At 35.7% G+C, this 13,965-nt stretch overlaps 1 protein-coding gene and 1 pseudogene across 1 annotated transcript; one reads left to right on the top strand and one right to left on the bottom strand.

The window, feature by feature from the left end:
* Nucleotides 1-31: 31 nt before the first annotated feature.
* Nucleotides 32-4,331, bottom strand: LOC21395601 (annotated as a pseudogene).
* Nucleotides 4,332-9,179: 4,848 nt separating this feature from the next.
* Nucleotides 9,180-12,274, top strand: LOC21395603 (heat shock 70 kDa protein 8). Its single transcript, XM_010109724.2, has 2 exons — nucleotides 9,180-9,368; nucleotides 10,384-12,274. The coding sequence occupies exon 2, from the start codon at nucleotides 10,386-10,388 to the stop codon at nucleotides 12,102-12,104; it is 1,719 nt and encodes a 572-aa protein (XP_010108026.1). The 5' UTR covers nucleotides 9,180-9,368; nucleotides 10,384-10,385; the 3' UTR covers nucleotides 12,105-12,274.
* Nucleotides 12,275-13,965: the final 1,691 nt, after the last annotated feature.

Below are 13,965 nucleotides of genomic sequence, written 5' to 3' on the forward strand. Positions count from 1 at the left end.
ATATATATATATATATATATTCAACTATCCCCTAACATATAAATTGCTCCATGGCATACTTTCTCCCGAAATTCAAAGTATTATTGAGAACTTCACTGGTGTGTTGCAAAATGGCATGTTTCAACTAGAACAAGAGAGACAAAGTAAATCAATGAAAGTTACACATTGAAGCAATTTGGGTACAATTGACATCTTCGGGTTCCTCTACTTTGAGTGTTGGATTCTCTCAAAGAAATTGGAGGGACAGAGTTCAAACCCACCACTCAACGTCGGCATTAGAGGAAAGTCCGTTCAATTATAAAAAAGTAATGCTAGCACGTCTCATATTGGTAAATGATTTACTTCAGTAGAAAAAAACAGAGAGAATGTGAATCAAATGAAAGTTGCACATTGAAGCAATTTGGGTGCAGTTGACCTCTTTGGGTTCCTTTACTTTAGGGTCCGTTCGGTTCACTAATTCGAGTTTTTAATTCGAGTTGAGATGTGATGTTGTGTGAGAGCTTTTTATTATAGCAAAAAAATTAAGTGTGACTGTTTTTTAGAGTTTTTTACTGTAGCAAAACTCAAATTCTAAACTCAAATCAGCGAAAAGAACGGGACCTTTGAGTACCGGATTTCTCTCAAAGAAATTGGTGGGACGGAGTTCAAACCAACTGCTTAATGTGGGCATTAGAGGAAAGTCCTCTTGGCAAGGTGCGTGATGTAATCCTAATGTGTACCACACCACAATATCTTTATTTCCTATGTTCCTATTCCTGCATTAATAGAAAAAAAAAAAAGTTTTGGATTAATGAACATTTAGGCAAATCAAATAGCCAAATTTAAAATAATCATTTAATTAAGCTAATTAAGTAGTACCTGTGGCTCCATATAGCTAATGTATCATCCCCTTGGCTTTGGTCAGCATAGGAACCTCCTGCCCATTGTTCGGACTTGTTATATGGAGTAACCGAAACATTGTACTTGGTGAAAGCTCCCCTGATCTGCGCGTAATCATTGTCCGATAAGAGCGGGCCCGCTGCTGATCCGGGGATCTGACGGCAACCAACATTGTTGCCCATTTTAGTCCTCTTGTTAGGGTTCATAACTAGCAACTCAGACGCACCAGAACCAAGATTGGTCTTTGCCTCGGACTCGGTTTTAGCCTTCTCACTAACAACTTTCCAATAACTCTTCCTAGGCGAGCCAATTACTCTGGTTGTCTGCAATTTGTTCTTGACAAAGGAGTTTGCAACCCCATCCACATCAAGATCAAGGTGGTATGTTATAAAGTGATCATGGTTTGAGCCTAATGTATTTTCTGATAAAAGTGTACCATAAACTTCCTCTCTCATTTGATCCTTATGAGTGTACTTTGTTCCCCTCACTTCCAACAAACCAGTCAGTCCAACCTATAAGCAATAAAGCAATTCTATTTAGCAACCCACATTTTCGATCAACCAAATATTCAGTTGCGGGGCACCTTGAGACACGCATTTTAATCATATCCTACTGTATAAGAAAAATTATAAATGTGTCTTCACTCAAATATTGAAATATATAACTATTCACTTTTTAATATAATTATCTCTAATTTTTTTAAGAGTATCCTTACTAAAAATATTTCATGACTCCGCCACTGCACAAGTTTATAAATTAACTCTGTCACTTACCGAGTATGACAAAGAGAATCATAAATTCTTACATCAATATATTAAAAAAGACAAAAGAAACTAATGATCCTTTATCACCACTAATGATAATTAAGATGTGGAATATTATAACAAATTATATCCTTAAAAAAAAAAAAAAAAAAAAAAAAAAAAAAAAAGGCTAATTGTATCATCTCATCATTTACCTTGGCAACAATAGAACCACTTTGCTTGAATTCCCAATCAATAATGTAATCATAGTTGCCCACTGCTGATACCATTCTAACTACAAGGCTTACCTCATACCTGACTTCTCTTATCTACAAAACCAAATCAAAAGAATCACTTTTAAAATTTCAATACAACAAAACACATCCAAAACAAATTCAAAATTTACAAGTGAAGAAAGAGACATAATATATAATTAACCACTCTGTTTGGTACAAGAGTCTCTGTGTGACGCCACATAAAACCTCCTGCAGATCTTTCAAACACACACAAAAATGTTTGTCAAATTGATGGGTTTCCCATCTTGTCCCACAACAAAAGCATCCATGAAAACTGCATTTTTTGGGCAGTCACGAAGTGGCTCAAGTGAGACTGCTGATAAGCCAACCCCATATTCCCCCACATCGAAATATGTTCTGTAGTACCACTCTTCAGTTAGGTCCATATATGGCACGAAAAGCTCGGATATGAAAGCTTTGTACAACAGGCGACGAGATTTCTGCTTCTCTATGTCGTAAATGGATGCTAAAGATATGATTGGACCCACTCTCATGTCGAAACTCAAATGAAAATCCCATGCCCCCATCTGACCACAATCATTAAGTGCATGTAAATAATAATATAATTTAACTTATACAATCTCAAAATTACCTATATAAAACAAACAACATAGACTTGACATCTATAAATATGTGTTTAGAATTTTAAAAGAACTTTAACGATTCAAATAACTTAGACCCCGTTCACTTCATCAATTTGAGTTTAAAATTTGAGTTTTGTTACAGTAAAAAGTTCTCATAAACAGTCACATTTAACTTTTTTACTCCAGTAAAAAGCTCTCGCATAAAGTCACATATCAACTCGAATTAAAAATTCAAATCAGCGAACTAAACAGGCCCAATAAACAAAGTAAATTTCTTCAAATAGAGAACGGTAAAACTTCAAGTTAAAAAGGTAAATAATATCTACGAATTTAGTAGATAACACGTTATCACTATTTTATTTATAAAAAATTAAAAAAATAAAATAAAAATTGTGTGAATTTATGATTTGTAATAACTCGATAATAGTAGTGATTATGAATATTGCTCTATACCTAATAGGATGCCCATTAATGGTAAAACTTGGACCGTCGGGCTGGACCACCGCGATGCCCTTCAACTGTGGCCCAAATGGCGACTTCTGCTCCGATTCTCTGTAGTCAGTCCCATCGGCTTTCGTCACCGTAACCACGAACCTATCTCGGAACCCGACCACCTCCATCAAGTCAAGGTCAACGGTCGTTGTCACCCCCTCCACGGGCCTCGTGTAAACGTTGACCGTATTCTCAAAAGAGTAGCACATAACCCGAACCACCCTCTTTTCCCTACTAGTCCTTTGTCCGTACCACCCCCACTGTAAAACTCCCACCCTCTCTTCTTCACCGCCGCCACAAACGGCGAGTATTTCCTCACCAAATTAATCGCTGTCGTTTGTTCATCGAATGTAAGCATAGGAAAGCCATGACCTTCATACACTCTATCGGACACAACGAAGTCGTTTGATAAGTCAATGACGATCTCGTGGGTGGTTTGGTTGACTCGGGTGACGACAAAGGCACGGCGAGGCTGGCTTGGGCTGGGGCTTGGGCTGCCTGCGATCCATGAGAGGACGGTGGGCTTGTCCGGTTCGTCCAGCCCCACGTAGTGAAAGCTTGAGTTGGGCTCGAAAGTGGTTACTATGGTTCGAACTTGGTCGACCTCCGATGGAGTTAGAGGATCTAGTGGGTGAAGTTGGTGGCTTGGGATAAAGGAAAGGAAGATTAATATCAAGAGATCAATTTTGAAAAAGGGAAAAAATTTTATTGTTTTAGTCATAGCTGCCATGGCTGAATAGACCTTGAAGTTAAGCTTTGTACTGTCGATTGTTAATATGAAAGATGTAGTCACTTATCACTTTTTTTTTAAATACTAATTATGGCGAGTAAAGGAGCATCATGTAATCAATTAAAAATTAACATCTATTTTTTATGATACTTTATGCTGTAACGCATGTGAATTTGATATGATATATTTTTAGTTCAACGTAGCTTTTATTGACTTTGGCCGAGGTAGTATACCATGTATATGCTCTGTCCGTAAGCGACTTTGAGAACTTTCGGTGACGAAAATCACAGTCTCTGGCATACTTTCCAATGCCATGCGCATGCTGCTCTAAGATGGCTAGCAGCCCAAAATTGGTTGGCTTCAAAGGCTTCAGAGTTGCTCCAAAGGCAGAGTCTTTCTGCGAAGTTTCATCATTGGCGGGACCAGGAACTGTGTCTTTGTCAAGGAGCTCCTGGAGCTGATTGAATCCAGAAAGTAGGAATCTCTGTGGGCTGCTCTCTTTCCTCATGGTGTCAGTGTTGAGAGTTCCGTTGTGCGAAACGGACTCCTCCATCGCTTGAGAAGTTCCTTCATGGGCGAGACGAGTTCTTTTGTTCCGAGGTGTCATTGTAGAACAGCGGCCTAATCTCTCTAGTAGAGTCGCCTTTATGTTAGGGCCTGATAGATTTGATGGGTACGACGTGTACGTGATATACACGTGCAAGTATCGGATTCAGTGATATCAATGCTGATGCAGACAAAAACACAGCATTTACGGAGAAGATTGTACGATAGGACTTCCAACGAAAAAAAGAGGATCAGTTAGGCTTAAAGTAAGCCGAAGAAATCAGATTATAGGACCCACTTTGCCGCCAAGTTGCTGAGGCACTCTCGACTATGCGCATGGGAGAATATTGAACTCAGTCATGGAGATCGCATCGACAAAGTATGGTGGGAGGAGTAACCGAACGATTAATGGAGATTTGATTCAAAGAGTATGGATAAGGCTATTTCAGAGGAAGAATGCTCCGAGGACAAGCACAGGTTGCCTCCGGAGCAACTGTCTGACTCGCAAAGTGCGGATAAGGCCGTTTTAGAGGAGTGCTTAGAGAACAAATATAGGCTGTCTCTGAGAATATGTCTCATCAGATGAAGTTTATGGTTTTCCAGTTTATGGTTTTCTGAAAGTGTGCTGTAGGACGGCGGAGTCTAGTCACGGAGGCAAAATTTCAGACCTCCGGAGAAACTTCAAAAACTTCAAATGTAGCTTGTTGGCAAGTTTGGATATATCAAACGAAGTGTTTCGAGACTTTTTGAGTGAAATTTCTATGAAGGACTTCAAACCCAAAGAGCACAAGTTTGAAGAGGAGTCTAGCTACAGAGGCGGATTTTCAGACTTCCGGAGAAACCTCAGAAACTTCAAATGTAGCTTGTTGGCGAGTTTGGATAGATCAAACGAGGTGTTTTGAGAACAACTCTCAGAGGAATGAACTCAAATTGTAATCTCTCATAAAGAATGTGTGTCAAAAAGGGTCTTAGAAGTGTAATGTGTCCCCTGAAATGAAGAAGCTGAGGGATATTTATAAGAGAAGGTTTGGGAGTCTTGGGTGGTTGCTCTGGAGCCATACAGTCACGCCTTGTCAGAGGCATGTACGAACCATTTCCCTCTGGAGCACCTACATCAGGTGACTTTTCTCTTTGACAAACAAATTGTCCAAAATGGTTGTATTTGGAGACTAAATCTCGAATTCTTGTTGACATTGGATCTTTCCCAAGTCTGGAGATCATGGAGTGTTTGAATAAATCTAGTGCTCCGTGGACGCTTCTATTCTCGGAGGTCTGAACACACATCATTCCAACTTCAGAGCGTCGCCTTCTGATTTTAGCTAAACAGTCATCGTTGGAGCACCTAACACATTCAATCTCCATGGAGCACGGGAAGAATCTTCAGACACAAGGGAGTCTCTCGGTTCATAGGAGGTATCGTCGGTCACAGAGGAGTCTCTTAGAGCATGGGAAGTATTTCCATGGTGGCATCTGCGGAGATGCCTCCGTGGGGGCGTCCACAGTGATTCCTCCATGGGAGCATCCACAGTGACACCTTCGGAACAACAACTGTCACAGAGACGAATCCTTGCCAACTCCAGAAGAAGCTACTCCGGAATAGAAAATCTTCTCGTCTAGCGCCGGAGGAAAAGGTTCCGTGACTTAAATTCTGAACTTTCGAGTCTTCAAAGGCTGAGAAAAAGGTTTATAAGACTCCTAAAAGGCAAACAAATGCTTTTGGGGTTGATTCTCCATCACTCGTTCATTCTTTAGTCCAATTATTTTAAAACCCCCAAGTGAGACTTAAAATCAGATCAAATTAAGATACAAATGGACCCGTTTGATTATTTATGGCCCATCAAACCACGGCCCACGTGAGTTTTCTGAGCGTGACTTAAGTCCACGAATCGAGCTTAATCTCGTCATGAGACTGAATCATTAAACATGAACCCTTGTACGAGCTTGATACAAAAACAACCATCAACAATCATTAAAAGAAAAGTGTTACATAAGGACACCAAAATGTGACCATTTCAATTCATTTCAAAAAAAAAAAAAGTGAATACTAGCGTTATCATAAAGAATAAAGTTATATAATAATAACAATAACAATAATGATGTTAAATATGTGCAACAAAATTTGAATATTAGTATTATCATAAAGATAGAACTTTTGTGATCATAAAAAACAATAAAAAATAAAAACTTTCCAGAATACCAAAATTGCATAGAAACATGTAAACGAATTGAAAAAAAAAAACAAAAAAAAAACAAAAACAAAACAAAAACAAAACAAAACAAAACAACGGGAGCAACGTACTAACATATATACCAACTGCCATCAGTGAAGAACCACAGACAAAGTTGAAAATCAAGCATACAAAAATATCTAATGCCATCAGTGGTCCTTTCAAAAGCTTTTTTTTTTCTGAAAAAAAAAAAGCCAAAAAATGTGCAACTTATCTGGAAACCAAATGCTCTTAATGAAGAACCACGAATAAAAACTTATTACGAAATATTAATTGGGATTAAAAACGGAAGTCAATATACAATATATTATTAGGAAAATTCATCCCACAAAATACAAAAATTCACCGTATAAGAACATGCCTAAAATAAAGAATAAGGAAGGGTATATTCGGTATTAGATCTGCGTTATTTAGAAGAAGATATTTTTGTAGTATTATATATAAGTAGTTATTTTTAGATTCAAACCTTCTAAAATAGGCATTTTATGTAATTATTTTTTAAACTTTTTGTCTAAATAATTTATTTTTAATCTATAAATTAAACGAGTCTTTTGTGATTGTCTAAGATGAGATGGGCTCTTAAATATCAGTCCAATTTGTCTTAGATTGGTACAAAGAACCATAAAATGTCATTTACGCTCTTATCTCTAAGAGAACACTCTAAATTTTAGTTAAATCTTATCTAAAACAGTTAGAAAATTATTTTAACTAGCAATTTATAAGTGATTCACTTTAATCATACTTCATATTTTACTTAATATAAATTATTTTAATATTTATTAAATTTAAATATAAATAATCTTATTAAATTTAAAAAATATATTTATATTTATTACGGTTTTAAAAAATAAAATAATTAACTTCTTATTACTAGTTATATTTAACAAGTGTATAATGTCTTTTTAAAAATAATTAATCATTTAACTAATAGTTAAAAAAAAGAAAAAACCTTAAAATTTTGATTCTATAACAACGGTGGCAGTGGCCCAGGGCACTAGTACGGCACTAGTACTTTGTAATAATTACACTGTACCAATTTTATAATAGTTTTGAAAATATTTTAAAAATAACAAAAATAATATAACAAGGATTTTAACGTGCTTCATGTATATCAACAAAGATAAGATAATAATTATTTTTAATGATATAAAGTTGTACTATCAAAAAAGCTGTACTATTTGTGAAATGTTTAAAATATTTTTGCTGTATTTCAACAAGGTTAATTAAATTTCGTTATATGTCTAAAATGCCCTTCCAATTTTTATTAGTTAACCTTCTCGGGTTTCCTCTGGAGGCCACGTTGTTCTATGATTCCTCTTATAGGTCTGGACCCTTCTTGCAATTGCAAAATGCACCGAATAATTTTTTAAAATTTCTTGTCGGTAGAAATTTAAGTCTCATTTAATTCGTTGATTTGAGTTTTCAATTTGAATTGAAATGTAAAATTATATGAGAATTTTTAACTGTAATAAAAAAAGTTAGATATAACTTTTTAGGAGAGCTTTTAACTATAACAAAATTAAAATTGAAAACTCGAATCGGTAAAAGGAACAGACCTTAGTGTGTTTGAATTTATCATACTAAATAACATATCACCGCATGGTTTTATTCCAATGTTGTTTGGAAAATCTTAAAAAAGAAGTTTTTCTTCTAAGACCAGAAAAAAATAAAGTATTCATAATTTATTATTTTTTAACCGTTAAATTTAAATAAAAAATTATATGTTCTACATATGTTTCAATCTAATGTTATTTTTTATAAGATCCGACGTGTAGAAATCAAGTCATACTGACAAGGAGGTCTGCTAGATGATTAATTATTTATTAAAATTCTGACTATTAAATCTAATCTAAATTACATTAAAATAAAAAATATATACCAAATATACAGTTTATTAAAAAAATAATAAACTTTATTTATTTTTTCTGATTCTACGAACCAAACTCTCAAATCTAAGAACATGACAATCACATCTAACTTTTTTGCTACAGTAAAAAGCTCTCACATAAAGTCACATCTCAACTCGAATTTTAAACTCGAATCAGCGAAGTGAACGGGGCCTTTTTTTTTCTATTAGCATGATATTGGTAAAGTTTCACTCTCAGTAACATAATCGAAGATAAACAAATGTTCTTTTAAACAAATGTCCTTTTAAAATTGTTATAGATAAACATTGTCCTACATCATAATACATAAAAATAATATGCATAATATTTATTTTTTGTAATAATTTCAAGAAAATGTGACAATAAAAAAAAAATCATTCATTCACATTTACACTCTTCGTCGCTCAAGAGGAAAGATAAAACTTTAAATTTAAATATTACATCATATTTTACAATGGTGTTTTTTTTTACTGATTTGATAATACTGTAGTTTTTATATTTTTTTATTATTTTTAAGTACATCTTATCATAAAATTTTTATAAAAATGACTCAATAACAAAATTTTATTAATAAAATAACTTTTAAAAAAAAAAAAATATATATATATATATATATCCATAAAATGACTACAAAAACGACCATATTTTATAAAAAAAATAACTGAGTAGTCATTTTTCATAAAAATGAAATAAGTAATTTTATCAATTTCATTTTGTTAGATAATTAATCTAACAAATTGCTCTCCAGGTCGTGAGTGTGCACATTCTAGACATTCTAGAAACCGACTGTTTCTTCTGGTGTCTCACGAACTCTAGGAAGCTCTAGAAGTTAAACCCAACTTTTCTATTATAATGATCCTCTAAACCTCGTTTATCTCTAACTTTAGCGGACTCTGCAGATTCTGCGTTCTGTTCTTTGCTCATTTGATCATCTTCTTCAACATCTTTTAACTGCTCTTTGCTCTGTTTTCTGTCTTTCAAACAGTAAGTATTCATTTTCCTTTCCACTTTCCTAATTTTTCTGCTACAAATTTTCCATAGCTTCAAATAATTGTATACGTTGGAACAAATAAACATTTCAACTAAACGTTTGTAGAAATGGCCAAATGGGTTTCCTCTGTTTCCATATATTGTTGTTCGCCTAGTTTTTATTTATTTATTTTTTTTTTTAAAGAAATGATATTGTCTATTTTGCATTTTCAGATATATATGTGGTAATCTTCATGGACAAAACATAAAACTAAACTGACTTTATTGAATAGGCAATTTTTATTTTTCTCATATATATATATATATATATATATAGACACACACACACACATATATATAATACACACACATATTTTGCACGAGAAAATAACGTCCGTTTTGTTCAAACGCTGCAATGAAGACACAAATAGAAAAAGGGGGATGAATCTGCTCTTAAGAATCATTATCCTAAAAATAAGTGTTATGATGTATCATGTATAATGGAAGAAATACAAAAATCAAATAATTCTTACGGTGGAAAAAAAAATATATCTCTCATTTCGGACTCGAGATCTTTTCGGTTTTCAAATGAATGTTATTATGAACGGTTCACTAATCCTTTGAATACGGTACCAATGGGTATCATCCCCCTCCAACAACATTCTCTTTCAGACCCTTAAACCAATCGATACGGCCGCGTAGAGCCGTTTTTTGTTAAAACTCGAGCAGTTTCTTGAAAATTTGTTTCGAATATGAAGCTTCGAGTATTTTGACGTGCAATAAATTTCACCTTAGAGCTGTTTGTTGAAAGACCTCTGTGAAAACGCCTTGAGTACTAAAGGCATTGTATCAGAGTCGTTTTCCAAGTTTGATTTTCTCCGTAACAACAGTAATGAAAGTTTTTAAAATAAAAATGAATATATCGTCACATGATGTTAACTGTTGAGTTTGTTGTGTGATATATATCTGCGATTTTGTTTGTAGACTGCTGTATTTTTTTTCAATTATTTATTTTGTCATTTATACACAGGAATGGCTGAACAAGCATACACTGTGGCATCTGATAGTGAGAACACTGGGGAGGAAAAATCTTCATCGACTTTACCGGAGATCGCTATCGGGATCGATATTGGCACTTCGCAGTGCAGTGTTGCAGTCTGGAATGGCTCCCAAGTTGAGCTCCTCAAAAACACAAGAAACCAGAAGATGATGAGGTCATATGTCACATACAAAGATGACATCCCTTCAGGGGGGGTCAGCAACCAGCTCTCCAACGAGCACGAAATGCTATCTGGAGCTGCCATCTTCAACATGAAGCGCTTAGTAGGCAGAGTTGACACCGATCCCGTCGTTCACGCGTGTAAAAGCCTTCCCTTTCTGGTGCAGACATTGGATATTGGTGTCCGTCCTTTCATTGCAGCCTTGGTGAACAATGCCTGGAGATCCACTACTCCTGAGGAAGTTATGGCGATATTTTTGGTTGAATTGAGAGCAATGGCTGAACTCCAACTTAAGCGGCCTATAAGGCACGTTGTTCTGACGATCCCTGTTTCGTTCGGCCGATTCCAACTGACTCGCATAGAACGAGCTTGTGCAATGGCTGGCCTTCATGTCCTGAGACTCATGCCTGAGCCGACCGCTGTGGCATTGCTATATGCGCAGCAGCAGCAACAGACCACACACGATAACATGGGTAGTGGGAGTGAAAAGATTGCTCTCATCTTCAACATGGGCGCTGGGTATACCGATGTAGCGGTGACTGCCACAGCAGGAGGGGTTTCCCAGATAAGAGCACTGGCAGGAAGTGCCATTGGTGGAGAAGACTTGCTTCAGAACATGATGCATTATCTATTGCCTAATGCTGATACACTTTTCTCAAGCCATAGCATCAACGAGATCAAAGCGATGGGCTTGCTCCGTGTCGCGACTCAGGATGCTATCCACAAGCTCTCGACGCAGACCAGTGTCCCAATCAATCTGGACTTGGGAAATGGCTCGAAAATAAATAAGGTCTTGCACAGACAGGAGTTTGAGGAAGTGAACAGAAAGGTGTTTGAGAAATGTGAGACTCTAGTTACCCAGTGCCTCCATGATGCCAAGGTAGAAATTGAAGATGTGAATGATGTCATAGTTGTAGGCGGGTGTTCATACATTCCGAAGGTGAAAGATCTCGTCACGAGTGCCTGCAAGAGAAAAGAGCTTTACAAAGGCATGAACCCGTTGGAAGCTGCAGTTTGTGGGGCTGCACTTGAAGGAGCAGTGGCCTCTGGTATTAGTGACCCCTTTGGGAATCTAGACTTGCTGACCATTCAAATAGCAACTCTCGCCATAGGAATCCGTGCTGATGGGGGCAACTTCATTCCCATAATACCGAGGAACACCACAATGCCAGCAAGGAAGGAGATGACATTCACAACTGCTCATGACAACCAGACGGAGGCGCTGATAGTGGTCTACGAGGGCGAGGGGCAGAAGGTGGAGGAGAATCACTTGCTGGGGTATTTCAAGATAGTTGGGATCCCGCCTGCGCCAAAAGGAGCGCCAGAGATCAGCGTGTGCATGGACGTAGACGCCTCAAACGTGCTGAGGGTTTTTGCGGGTGTTGTTCAGTTGGGTTCTTATCAACCGGCAATGCCTTTCATGGAAGTGAGGATGCCTACAGTTGATGATGGTCATGGCTGGTGTGCCGAAGCCTTGAACAGAGCTTATGGTTCTACTTTGGATTTGGTCAGTGTTCAGAAGAAAATATAGCTTTTTAGCTTGTGCATTGATAAAATCAATTTCATGTTGTGAGTTATTTGGAGGTTATTGTGTGTATTTATCGAGTATGTACTTTGGTTTTTTGATGAAATGATGATGGAAGAGTTGTTTTGTTCATTATGGTTGTAATAATTAAAAAGAAGAAATAAAGCTCATGTTTTGTTGTTTCAAAGTCTCTTATCTTTATACACGGATTATGAATAAACAAATTTATCATAAGAAACAACGAGTGTCGTCTAGAAAATTTTTCGTTTTCCTGTAAAAATTTATGTTCGCTAGTTATATAGGATTGGAGTTTTTTTTGATGAATTTGTTTCAAGCGATCAACAAAACACTTAAAGGAGAGCATCAAACGAAACATTTTAAGAAAACGACAATAAATAAATAAACAACAATATTTCTAAACGACACCGTTGAAAAGAACATCTGGATTCTAACTTCGCTTAATGAAACAACTTTAAACGACACCACCCAGTAAACCAACAATAATTTAACAAATGAAATGACATCACGACAAGAGTTCTAAAGGTGAACTTCATCATAGTAAAATGACAATATCATAGAAAAACGACAATATATTAAGAAACTACAAAAAGTCATCAGTAAACGACAACAAAATGAAAACGACAATACTCTCTCTTAATTGTTTTGAGGCGCAAAGCTCCTATTTCGTGAACTCACTTTGAAATGCCAAACCGCGCTGCTTAATCAGCGTAAATACATATCTTTCATTTACACGTAGTTAGTAGTCTCGGAATGTCATTCCTGCAACCAAAAAAAAAAAGTACTTTCTTTGAAGTGGTCCCATCTCCAACGATGAATCTTCCCTTGTTTTCGCTCGATTCACAAATTATGTGAGGTAAACGTTGAAGCAAACGACAACTTTGTTTAAAAAAAAACAAAAAAACAAGAGCAAGATCTTATGAAAACGACAATAACTTAATAAATTACAACATCTTAAAAGCGACAAAGCATATATAAACAATGTCTTAAAACAATAACAAACAAAACCATTGTTTAAAAAAAAGAAAAAAAAAACCTAAAAATGCCATAAAAAATTAAGAAAAGACAGTAACATTTTAAACAACCACCATCTTCAAAACGGCATCGAAATGAATTTAAACCAGGCTAAGAAGCTGCAATATCGTTTTATTTTAAAAAAGAAGAAAAAAAACAAAAAATAAATAAGAGTATACCTTAGCATATTAGGGCATCTAAGAAAACCCGCGGGAGTAAAAAAAAAAAATCGCAAGATAACTGGTAAAGTAAGATTAACATCACAAAAATGCGGCAGAGGCTTACAAACCACAAGCAAACTCTGATACCTCATTATAACATGAGAAGTCTTAGGAGAAAGCGAAACTCATTGAGTTATATTTCTTCTTGAGAAATGCCAGGATCGTTATTTTTATCACTTTCTGTATGTATTTTTTGATACGTGGACTCCACTTTCCTAATATATTATTATTTAAACATAAAATGAAATAGTAGAATTTACGTGTCAAAACAGAGTGAAAAGAGACTGATAAAAATAGTGATGTTAGTATTTCTCTTCTCTACATTATTCTTGGGGATAGTTCTTGTTTATAAGATAAGGACTTTTTGAACGACCTTTCGTTTTATAGGAATCTCTAGATTATCTCGCAATATTGCCAGCATACTTGATAGGAAAAGGATAAAACTTGTCTTCTACTATATATGTACACTTTCTGGTAACAAGTTTTCTTTGTGACTGATAAAAAAACAAGCAAAGGCAACTTTCTTCTCTGATGTACTCAGTTCAGCTAGACTATTTATAGTCACATCAAAGGAACCAAAAACAAAAAAAAGAAAGAAAAATGATAAACTCGCT

This window comes from Morus notabilis, unplaced genomic scaffold (genome assembly GCF_000414095.1).
Source record: "Morus notabilis unplaced genomic scaffold, ASM41409v2 Scaffold159, whole genome shotgun sequence".
NCBI lineage: Eukaryota > Viridiplantae > Streptophyta > Magnoliopsida > Rosales > Moraceae > Morus > Morus notabilis.